General features: G+C 53.2%; 1 protein-coding gene across 1 annotated transcript; it reads left to right on the top strand.

Moving 5' to 3' along the window:
- The first annotated feature begins 7 nt into the window (after nucleotides 1-7).
- Nucleotides 8-11362, top strand: CSUI_003658 (uncharacterized protein). The gene is made up of 10 exons (XM_068063854.1): nucleotides 8-4174; nucleotides 4656-4758; nucleotides 5304-5391; nucleotides 5917-5983; nucleotides 6352-6456; nucleotides 6912-7013; nucleotides 7423-7479; nucleotides 8231-8263; nucleotides 8891-8986; nucleotides 9635-11362. The coding sequence occupies exons 1-10, from the start codon at nucleotides 1163-1165 to the stop codon at nucleotides 9791-9793; spliced, it is 3822 nt and encodes a 1273-aa protein (XP_067924166.1). The 5' UTR covers nucleotides 8-1162; the 3' UTR covers nucleotides 9794-11362.
- Nucleotides 11363-11395: the final 33 nt, after the last annotated feature.

The following is an 11395-nucleotide window of genomic DNA, read 5'->3' as shown; positions in this document are numbered from 1 at the left end:
GCCACAACAGATCCAAGTCCTCGAAAGTTGACGTGAGCGTCCAGGCCCCTTGTTTCTACTTGGTCGTGTGGGCTACTTTGTTGCTTGTTGCAGAGCTCTAGAATCTTGGAGGATATTGCAAGTTGTCATTGACAGGACACCAGCTGATCATTACTCGCGGCCGGTGGAGCTGACGTCTCTTTGGGGACTGCCGCTACTGTGCAACCCATCCAGTAGCGTCCCCGCAAATGGCATTCATGCTTAACGGAGTACGACGGCTCGTGTGAGTACCACGTGTCTCTGGAATTTTCACGTAGTCGTGGACGTTTACCGTCACTCAGGTACTGGCAGCGTGAGTCCTCTTGACTGGGGCATGAAGTGGGCCGAGGCGCTGTGTGTCTGCTGTCGTTTCTGGAGTGAATGCAAGTCCTTCCTTACCCACTGGAAGGGACATCAGAAGCTCGGTTGTTGCCGAGGGCGGAACCGGGGTACTTTTCGTCGGATTCGCTCGGTGCTCACTCACTTTTCACAGACTGCGCGCTTTCCCGGGACTCGTGGTGTCGCTGCCTGAAAGCATTTTGTCGGATTCGTATATTGTCTTCCGGGGTGCGAGGTGTTCATTCCGGCTTGTGTAATGAAGCTGTTCCGGTTCTTCACAAGTCGCGGTCTTGTTGCCTTGCCGGCGGGTCTCTTCCAGTACTGACGGGCTCGGATGTCTTCTCGGTGCCAGTCACGATTGGTTCTAATGCCTCGCCGCCCCGGACCACCTCCCGAAGAAGCGCGGATGTGCCGGAGGCTCCGCTTCCCGTCCGTGTATCCTAGCAAAGTGTTTTCTATTGCACACGGCATTTGAAGATAGTGTCACCGCTGGGTCACTGTGGGCGTGACCGCCTGTTCCGAAGTGCCAGAGGCGTGCGACGCCCGACAGCGGACGAGTGGACAGTGTCCGATCCCGAATGCTGTACACACACCGTCATCCGCCAGAAGCCACTCCCTTTTTAGGGACCTCCGATGGGCGGGACCCTGGTATCCAGGAGCGGTGCGTCGCTATGTCGGCGCCAGTGTGTTCTCGTGGGCAGTCCCCATCTTTTGTTGACTCCTGTTGCTTCTCTCGACCCTATCTGCGGAAATTGACAGGTGCGCACACTCCGTGCCTCATATAACGAGCACAATTGCCTAGAAGATGCAAACCGGACACGGGACATCTCGAATTGACAGAACTCCCTCAGATGCCGGCCGGCACTCAGATGTAGCAGTCTGCGCAGTGGGATGCCCTGCCGGTCCGTATCACGAGAACAGGCTCAAGCAGCAGCTGAACGGCGAAGCGTCGAGTAGGCGCCTTCTGCTCAAGTCTTCACGGAGCGCGATGTCCTCTGCGTTGGATGATAGTTTTTTGGATGTGCAGATCCGGAGAAAGCAGGAAGTGCTCCGGCTGCGCTGTTTAGCGCACGGCGAAGCCAACGAAGAAACTGTGTGTGCGGTTAAGGGTCTATCGGGCTCAGCATTGGACCCCTCAGTTTTCATGGACGACGAGTGCTGGCGATGTTCCCCTTCCGAGTTCAATCTACTGACAAGTGATCATCGCAGGATTGCCAGGGAAACCGCGTACAGCAGTACGTTCGTCACTGCCGAAGACCGCGACCACACGGGAAGACGCCAGTCATCTCCGGGATTGTTTTCTGCCAGCTCGAGAGTTCATGGATTTATTTCCAGGCTTCGGTGGAAAGTCCGCCCTGAGGTCAAACCAGAAGGAGGGTCATTGCGTTCTCTGGCCCCGAGTGACCTTCCAAAAGGGGTGCCACCTTCTTCCAGCAGCGTCTTTTCCCTGGACGGTAGCCGTGGGGACAGGCTGTCCTTCCTTCACGAGGGTCTACGCGAGGCAGCGCTACAGCAGTTGGACGCGTTGGCCTCAGGAGAGGTGGAAAACCAGCTAGATGCTGAGTTTCCACTAGAGAGCTCTGAGGTTTGGAAGCGACACGAACAAGAGAGATGGAGAGGAGGCAAGTCAAAGAGCCAGCTGATGCATGCGCCTCAGTCCAAATTGAATGTATACAATCAGCTGTTTCACAGCCGGTATCGAAATAGCTCTGCTGGCGAACTAACAACTTCGTCGACGCCGTCACCTCCCTTGCCGAAGACAGACGGTCGGGCACCAGCAGAGGCGGACAGGGGAGGGACTTGTCCCTACCATTTTTCAGAGCGCAGTGACGCGTCCGCGCACACGGAATGTGCCCGAAGTGGGCAAGTAGAACCGTTAAACCTGCATAAAGACAGCGTAGAGCTCTCGGGTCTCCTCGGGGTTAAGAACCTGCGTAGGCAAGGTGCCTCACCAAGAAAGTCGCTTTCTGATTTAGGAAACCTTGGCACGGAAATAGTGTCCTCCAGTGGGGACACTGGTTCGGGATTGATCCGTGCTGAAACCTCAGACTGGCGTGCTGATTCTTTCCGAATAGAGGAAGAGCCTTCGTCGGACTCGTCCTGTGAAAGGGACGGAAACAACGAAACCGATGTGGAGTCTTCTGCCGGACTCTACCATGCAGGTGTTACTCGAGAAACAGAGATTTTATCTCGAGTCAGAACGGGTCTCGACTGGGGAGAGAAGAGAGGAGAGGGAAGCTCGTCGGGACTGTCCACGCAGGCCTCTTCGTTCCGATGCTCACAAAGAGAGGGGCGTCAGTTCTCACAATTCTCTAACCCTCCTTCACGGGGTACCGAGAATACAGATCGGAACCAAATACGTCGTGCGCACAAGCAGACATCTGTTTCCGGAAGAGAGAAGCGAAAACCTTTCGACGCATCAGGCACTGTAGACTTTCCTTCTTCTGGCAGTGGTGCGGATGAAAATGGAAAAAGGTCACTTTCCAGTTCTTCACAGGGTCGGGCTACGCAGGAACGCAATAACTGCTGTGATCAACCGGCTCCACGGCGCGCAGGCAGACAAGAGGTATTAGTATCATCGCAGTCTGTCTCCGATAACGGGACGCGCGTGGGGCGTCATTCGCCCGTCGAAGCTGCTTCACCTCATTCGCGCAGAAAACTAGGGGGGGACACTACCGGTACGCAGCAGGCCGTGTCTCATGCTATGAGCTCATCTGTGGCGCCGAAACTGGACCCGGACGCCGGTGCCGAGCCTGCTGCTCCTGCGGTGCTAGGCCACTTACCCTCTAGAGGACGTTCAGGGAAGTCGGACCGCGGCGCTCCCGTACTATTTTCATCAAAACCTCACCCAGAGAGCACTGAGCTTGTTGGAAAGCGAGAGTGCACTGGGGAAGTTTCTGAGATGGACACACATCTCGCCGCAGCTCATGAGAGTGTTGTATGGAAAGCAGCCGATGGACCGTCGTCCCTGGCTGGAATGCGTCTAGAATGTTCTTCCTTTGGGATGCCTGAAAGCACTGGCAGCGCTATGGAGCGCCACAATGTTGACGATTTCCCGCATCAGGGAGGTCCTCCGTCATCGTCGCCACGCGGCACTGGGCGTACTCAAAGTAGTCGGTATGAACGGTCGCGAGCATCCAGTCTTCGGCGTTCTTTCTCGTCTCTTTCATCGTCTATCTCCTTTCTCCTGGGTGGTTGGCGGTCCGAGCAGCGAACGCGAGCGCTGTCACGGAGTCGGACAAGTAATCCTATACCAGGCCATGGGGGCGGCGCCGCTGCAAACAACACGGGGGCGTCGCCTGCAGATGCCCAATCACCTAGAAGCCGTACGTCACCTAAGGAAGAGACGGGACTGAGCCGCAGGTTGCGCCACCGTTCTCGGGGTTTAGTGCCTGCACCAGGCCCTGCTGGTCAGAGAGTGGGGGCTAGTAGCTCTTCGTGTAACACGCGCCGTGGCCGGGATAGCGGGCCTCACTCTCTAACCCACGGCCGCACTTCGTCGTTTGCATCCTCGAGTGTTTCCGCCTCCTTGCCTGACTGCTTGCTACCCGATGACCGAGATAAGACGCTGACTCAGGACACGTCACCAGACTTCTCCTCGTTTTCACCTCGCTTGGCGATGTTTTTAACTACATGCGTTGAGAACGTTCTCACTAGACACCCGTCTGGCCGTCCGCGGGTTCTTGTGCTGAATGAAAAGGATTCCGTTGGGGTATTCCTACGAGCACTGCAGGAGAAAAGACTGTCGAGCTGCGTAGTCAGACATACAAGACGAAGGTTTGGAGTCAAGAGTGTTTACAGTTTCGCCGACGCCAGGGTGAGAATCCGCTTGAGGGGGAGAAAACCTCTCTTTTGTAAGTGCTGTCCTTTTCTCCAGTGTTAGCAGCTAGCGTCTTATTATGTAGCTAGCTCTTCTGTGCGTACGTGGGGCTTGCGATAGTTCTTCCTCTTGCGACATCTAGGTATCGAGTGGTTTCTAGTATGCCCGGTGCACCAGCACACCTATTCATCAAATGGGGGACGTGAAGGGCGCACCGTCTCATGACAGATAGAGGCCGAGTTTCTAGTAGAAAAAAAGCTCTTCTTTTTTGTCAAAGCAGCTTCCACGAGTTCGTGTCAACAGCTCACTGCTGTCTTGGCGTCTCCGGGCGGGGTAATCCTCAGAGTACATCGCAAAGACATTCGCTCTTTTTCCAGGCCAGCATACCATCCGGTTCTATGTGGTAGCTTGTTTGTTGCTTATGGGGGTGAGCCTCACGCCGTGTGTCAAGGCTTGTCGGTCTGTGGGTTGCTTTCAGGACTTCTGCTACCTGGTGATGCGCACGCTCCATCTTGGACCGTCTCTGTCTTTCCGTGAAATGCTTGCTGCCGTTCAAGTCGAGCGTTTGGGAACTCTGGCGAGTATGTGGAACTCTCCGACAAAGGGTTCATTGGGGGCATTCAGATACACTCGATACGGCGTACTTAACGTATGGGAACCATCGTTTCTCTCTTTTTCTTGTTTGCGATTCTCGCATCCCCATCAACCACAGTTAGAGTCGACCCGTCTTTCACGGCAACAGCCTGCTGGCCGTCGTGGGTGTAGCCCTTCTTCGGCGCTTCTCCGTGTATTTTCGCGGATCCGCACACATCCGGGGTCGCCACGGTTTTCTTTTTTTTCGTGAGGCTCCCTCGTTGAGCGTGTACTGACTGTTCTGGGTGTCCGCACATATCTGAAGTGCGAGGCTTGAGCCGCGGTGGCCGAGGAAAGTGCTGGCACACGGAAGAATAGTGGGGGCTCTCGGGGTGCTGCCGATTCAAGTAGCACTGGTTGGACGCTGCCCCCATGCTTGTGTTTCACCTTCGAGAAAAGGTATTTCAGCTTTCATACAAGCGCCATGTGGAGAGGTTGTTCTTCAGCAAATACTTGACCGTACCTGTGATGCGCTCGCTCTTGTTCCTTGCAGATATTTCGAAGAGATCCCCCTTCTTCCGCCACTCAGCCAAAAACTCAGTTTCGACGCTTTGTGGCTCCTTCAAAATTTGCTCGAGAGTGTAGGATACTCATCCGGTTCTGTTTTTTTACCCCGAGGTGGATTCCAGAGTCCTAGGAACACCGGATATCTGTATACACAGGAGACAGGCGTGCCTCCGCTTGCGGCAGGGGGGCATCATTTCTGTGCTCGGTGATCAACCATTGACATGAGGGGTCGCTGCGGCAATAGCAAAACACCGTAGTTTTTCCTTGAAGATGATCGGCTGTCGCTTGACACTCTGAGATTCTCTTTGTTGACAGGCGTGGCTGTAGAGCGCGTTACACGAGGGCTAGTATCAGGTGGGGAAGCGGTTTATGTAGCATCCTGTTGTGGTAGCACCTGCCATGTTTCGGTGGGGTGGCGCTCAGCAGGTCAACGTGCCGGACGCGCCACTGTTCCGTCTTTACATTGTCGTGCAGTTTCGTTGTTCTGCAGGGAATCAGCTTGTGTTGCCCCGCCTATTTTCACTCCAGGCGGGACCGGCTACGCTGACGTAAAATAAGCGTGCGCATGTCTGCATGCGTACTTGGGTTGACGTGCTCAGGCCGATTTTCAATGGGAGACGTCTGAGCAGGATTATAAGGGGTAGAGAGATTCTAGCCATGTTTCAGGTGAGAGTTTTTCAGCTACAGCGCGGCCTCAGATACGTCGTCAGCGTGTTTCTGCAGCTGTATACCGCCTCAGTGTTACACCAGACTTGTTGACTAGCGCCGAGCTCGTCGCGGAACGGACACTCGTCTTTGAGCATCGTTCTGATGACAGCCACAGAGTGACTATCTTACTTCGTAAGTAAGCTTGCCTAGAAGACGCTTTTTTCCCTTCTCTGGATATCCCGGTTCTTAATGTTTTTACTTCCGTGATCTGGCACTGAGCTGGAGTACGGAGCACACAGTGCTTAGCCTGGTCAATTCTCCACCGGAGCGACATACTTTTTCAGCAAGAAGCATGTGTTGCTCATTTTTGTTTCTTGTTCTGCAAGAGGGAGGGAGTACTGCAGGAGCTGGAGAAGAGCCTTTTGGAGACGTTAAGGGCAGCTGCAAGGATCTCGGTTTGTTCTATACGAGAGTCCGAATCTCTCCTGAAGGTATGGCTCAACCCATGTGCCGCTAATCAAGTTGCTTTGTTGAAACAGTTGTGGTCAATCCCTACATCTAGCATCCGCGTAGCGACTACTTACACGAGGTACACGCGCAGGAGGAGTCCCTGGCGCTTTCTGAGAAACTTCGGTCTTTACAAAATGAACTCGGTCTGGCAGGGGAGGGCTGTGTTGTTTGCTATACAGAGAAACTCTAGGGGGTGTTACACAGGAAGGCTGGAGCAACGTGTGTTTTTTGAGTATTTTTCTCTAAGGTCTGTCAAATGTTCACATCTGATCGCCCCCGGGAATCGGCAGAGAGAGACTAGAGAACGACGCTTTGAGAGTATAGGATGTTGTCCTCGTTGCTCTAGCAGGAGGCCCTCAAGGGAAAAGGCCAAGAGATAAACAATGCATATCTCTTACTAAAAAACAGATTGCTTCGTCCCGTTTTTCTTTGCCAGGCTATGGTCTTGATGGAGCGCCATGGGTATTCCGCGATTCCGATTGTTTCAGAGCGCTGCCACTTGACTGTCTTGGAGATGCTTACTGTGGCAGACATTCAGGTAGGTTTTTCTCTTGGGCTGGTGGACACTTCTTATTGTCGTTCATGTTCGTGAAGCAGGTTGGTCTTTACTGACGGGCCTATCGGGTTGCGTGTAACACCAAACGTTACCATACGTAAATACGAATAGCGTTAGCTGAAGGCGACTCTCCGACAAGAGACGGGTGTTGTACTGTCTGTTGATGGTACTCTTTCTTCGCCACCTCTGATCGCATATACTAGCACTCCCCGGCAGATGATTGTAGTCGCCTGAAGAATCAGTACAGAGACACCGACAAACGCCCTATCTACCACTTGGAGGTTTTTCTTGTCTATCACGTACTGTACTACGAACCTCGAGTCTCGGCAGGGGCGGACACAAGCTGTGGAGACTTCTGAAATACACGTCCGCTGTTCGCGATGCTGTGCAGTATCTCATCCTCGCTCAACAAGAACTTCGCAGCGACCATATCATGAATGATCCTGCGGTGAGTCTCCCATATGAACGTCTTCGCTCGAGGCAGCCGACCTGTACGGGGTTCTTTCTGTGCTTTGTTGGGCCGACACCACCCTCTTTTCATGCAGCCTGGGCTGAACTGCAGCGTGAGAAAAAGATTCACAAATTTGAGGCATGTGTGTTTTCACGCAGTGTTTTCGTGTGTACTGCTCGACGTGCAGTCCACTTTATTTTCAGTTGTTGTGAGCTCTCCCTTGAATATCAGAACCGTTCCTAACCTGTCCGAGTGTAATGCGGACGACTGCTGCTGCCGACGTACTTCTGATTAGACAACGTTCAATTCTTGCCGAGCCTAGTGGTCCCACAGCTTCTTTCTGACACCCCGCCAGCAGGCATTCCAGGGTACTCTTTGCTGTGGGTTACACTGACAGACGTTGTAGATTTTCTCTCTTTTCCTCAGTCACATTCTTTTTGAAGGAAACATGAAGTGTATGGAACGGATCACTTGTGAGCGAAAAAGGACGCTACAGTACATCATCCGGGCGCGTGTTAAATAGGAGAGGTTCAGCGATGCGTTTCTGTTAGTGTCACGAGCTTCCGGGGTACGGTTGTTGATCGCTTCCTAGCTTTCTTGCCTCGCGGCGAACAGTCTCTGCATTTCTCCTACTTAGCGTCTTGTCACAAGACACAGGTCTTCGTCTGAGGTGGGAGCCACTGCCGATGAAGACAGAGTATGTTGTGTGTGAAGGGTTCTTCGCGTCTTTCGTTTTTTTCGTTTTCAGCTATCCTTTGTTCGGTGCGTACGTAAGCGTTTGGTAAGTTCGTCCCGTCCTCGCAGTCGACTAGCGAGCCCCCGCTATGGTTGAGATCCGAAGGTTGCTGACAAAAATCGTCAACGAGCACGAGTGAGCACGTCCCCACAATTCGCCCAGGTACTCCTAAGAAGGGCAGGCTGAAGGAAGAGAAGATCGTCACATAAGACAGTTGGAATCATTACCCGGACGGCGCAGTATAATTTAGGTCACAGCATGCTAATTCCAGCAGAGACAGCAGTCTAACTTTCACAATTGTATTGGGGTAAGGGCCGTACCCATACTCGTTCTGCGCAGACCGGAGCGTCGTCTGGTCTTCGGAACCACCTTTATGGCGCAGTCCCAAGTCATGAGTGCCTGGCGCAGCCCTTGCAGGAGTGAATCTCCTGACATACTGCAGGCAAATTTTGGCTCACGGGACACTAGCACGGGCGTAGTGTGAAGCTGTACAACCACAATTGGATGTAAAGGAGGAGTCACGCGAAGACCTGAAAAAGACGAGTGCTGCTTTTACTTTGTTGTCCCCAACAGCGGGGCTCGGGGTAGGTATCATATACTAGGAGTGTAACCTTAATGACCGTAATCGTTATTCTTGTATTCCCTCTCTTTGGCGTGTCTTGGTTGTCCCAGCAACCGGTGACACCATACGTTTTCGTAAGGGACACGGCAGGTTTGTCGGAGATCATCGCTGCGTTTGTAGGAGAGAGTTCTGACCACCCGACGGGGGTAAGCCAAGTGGGCTCAAATGGTTTGCGCTTTTGTAAAAATATTTCCGACAGAGGCATGTGTGTACGTGTTTTTGTGCAAGAGCGCCACGTGCTATTCCCATCACGCGTGCAGATATGCCGACGTGCGATAGTGGATTCCAGCGTCTTGCTAGTGACTTGAGGATACATGTGTCTGCATATGAGTATGACTGTATCTGCGTTTCTCTGTGGATCCCTAGTGTGCGGCGTTGCCTGGAAGAGGACATGAAGATCAAGAGCTTCTTAGTGTCTCTTTCTCTAGCTCCCCATTCAAAATGGCTTGTGTTGTACGAGGATCGAGGGGAAACTTCGAAAGCGCAGTATACGTTGCCTGCGCTGACCATTATCTTCTCATCATAAATCGCGAACCCCTTGATCCTGCTTTGTTTCTGACGTATGGCGGCACTCAGCGGAGTCTGTATGTAGCTCAGCTGTGACGATGTGGGCCCACTATATGCTGCTGTAGTACGAACGGGCTTTGCTGCCTCCAGTTCCTCCAGAAGGGCCTGGAAGGATTGATTAGTAGAGACGGAAAAGTGATGGAAGCGTATTGTTGAGTACCACTCACGGCCTCGGACCAAAGAATGGAGATTGCTGAACTCTTCAACTTCCGTGTGTGTACTTGCAGGTGAAGAGGGTGTTCCTAACAGACGAGCGGGGCAAGGCGAAGGGCATGTTGACGATCTCCAAGGTCCTGGAGATTCTCGCGAATGCTGTGGGCACCTTCAGCAGAGTTCCCGCCGTGACGCGGCTGCCATCGCAGCACCCTGCTCACAATGGTAACTGAAGACTTACTTTGAGATGTCCGAGATGGCTTGTTACCCTCTAGCGCCGCAGGTCTCAGTGTTTGGATGCTGTTCGTTCCCCCCCCGCCCTCTACTTCGTGCCTCCGTAAGAGATTAAATGGAGGAGACTTGGTCATCTCCGGGTTATGCTCAGCGGTAAATGCAGCTGTCTGAACGTAATACCGCTCTCCCAGGGAAAGTGGCTTGGATCGTTAACGCGCCGATAAGAGGGCCCCGGGCTGCCCTAGTGCGTGTGCGACCCTCAGAAGCAGCGGGAATGAAAGCGAACACGAACTCAGGGTTTCCAGGAGAAAGTGCAGAGGGGGAAGTGAAACGGGGTAGTCACGTGACACGAGATTCCGTATGGAGTACACGAAGCAGAGAAGCTGAGGCCAGAGATTCCACAGTCCAGCCTGAGAGGGTTTAAACCTACGACTGGAGAGGTTCTAAATGCGTGTCTGGTGCAACCCCTGGATTGCCGTGACGTTTGTTGTAGCATGTCTCCCAGGTGTCTGTGGGCAGTAGAAGAGGCGGGCACAAGAGGCTGGAGGTTTCATCTTCTTCCCGCTTGATGCAGTGCTTTCGATCTGACTGTATCATTGAGGACAGATAAGTGCCTCACTCAGGGTATCCCTTTCCCGAGTAGACCGCTGAAGGCAAGCGCCACGTCAAAGATCCAGTGTGTGCTCGGGAGAATGGGAAATGCGAGTAGATAAGGCCGTCGGGGAGCCAAGGTTAGTTTTCAGGATATCAAGCACCCTGCAGGGCTCGAGTGTTTTTTCAGGTACTGCATGAAATCTGAAGACGGAGGCAAGCATGCTTTTTGCTATTGTGTGCATTGTAAAGTAGCCACACTCGTCAGTGTGAAGGGCATTTTGCTGATGAAGACGGTCGCACGTGGTTCCCGTATCGTAGTGGATTACGTACGATACATGTAGCCCGCTCGTATGTGCGCACATCTGGACGCTACCGTCTGTTCTGATCTGTCGATTGTTGGCCGAGAAGGCGCCTCAGCCTTCTTTTTATTGCGGCGAGGCGCTATGCAAGCTCTGTTCCGCATCATTTTTTGGAAAACTAACTTCGTGACTGACCGCGAGAAAGGCCTGCTCGTGTATATACAATGTCGCTGTAGGCGTGACAAGCGATGAACCCAGCGCCGAAGGTTCGTGTTCATGTTTGTACGCGGAAGTTTTAGACTCCAAGGAATTTCCGCAGGGAGAAATGTGAATGGGGGGGGCAGTCACAGCCACCAGACAGCGCCGCCGAATGTGTCCGGCCCGCGCCTGGGATGGCACCTGTGAAGTGTTAGGTGGGATTCGCTATTCGATGGCACATGTCCCGTGTTGCGGCAAGTAGAAAAAGAGGCTGCAGGGAGCTTCTGGAATAACGAAATGAGCGGAAGAGCTTAGCTCAAAACCGTGCGTGCGCGGGACGTGGTGCAGGCAACTCGCCTACCCCGAGTAGCCGACGGCTATTTTTATAGAGTTCGTTGTGTTTTTGGTGCCATTCCCATTGCAGCTGTGCAGCTGAATATTGCCGGTGTGTGAGTCACCGCCTTAGGACTCTCGGCCTGTAAATGTGTCGACTATCTGGCAGCATGTGAC

Source organism: Cystoisospora suis (genome assembly GCF_002600585.1).
Source record: "Cystoisospora suis strain Wien I chromosome Unknown contig_1653, whole genome shotgun sequence".
NCBI classification, from domain to species: Eukaryota; Apicomplexa; class Conoidasida; order Eucoccidiorida; family Sarcocystidae; genus Cystoisospora; species Cystoisospora suis.
Note: the sequence above shows the minus strand (reverse complement) of the source record. Positions and strands in the feature narration are given on the sequence as shown.

Excerpts from the sequence above, each read along its gene's own strand:
- CSUI_003658 (XM_068063854.1), top strand. The coding sequence starts at position 1,163 with ATGCAAACCGGACACGGGACATCTCGAATTGACAGAACTCCCTCAGAT. Across the intron at positions 6,457-6,911 it reads AGTCCGAATCTCTCCTGAAG|GCTATGGTCTTGATGGAGCG; the intron begins GTATGGCTCAAC and ends TTTCTTTGCCAG. Across the intron at positions 7,480-8,230 it reads ATATCATGAATGATCCTGCG|CTATCCTTTGTTCGGTGCGT; the intron begins GTGAGTCTCCCA and ends TTTCGTTTTCAG.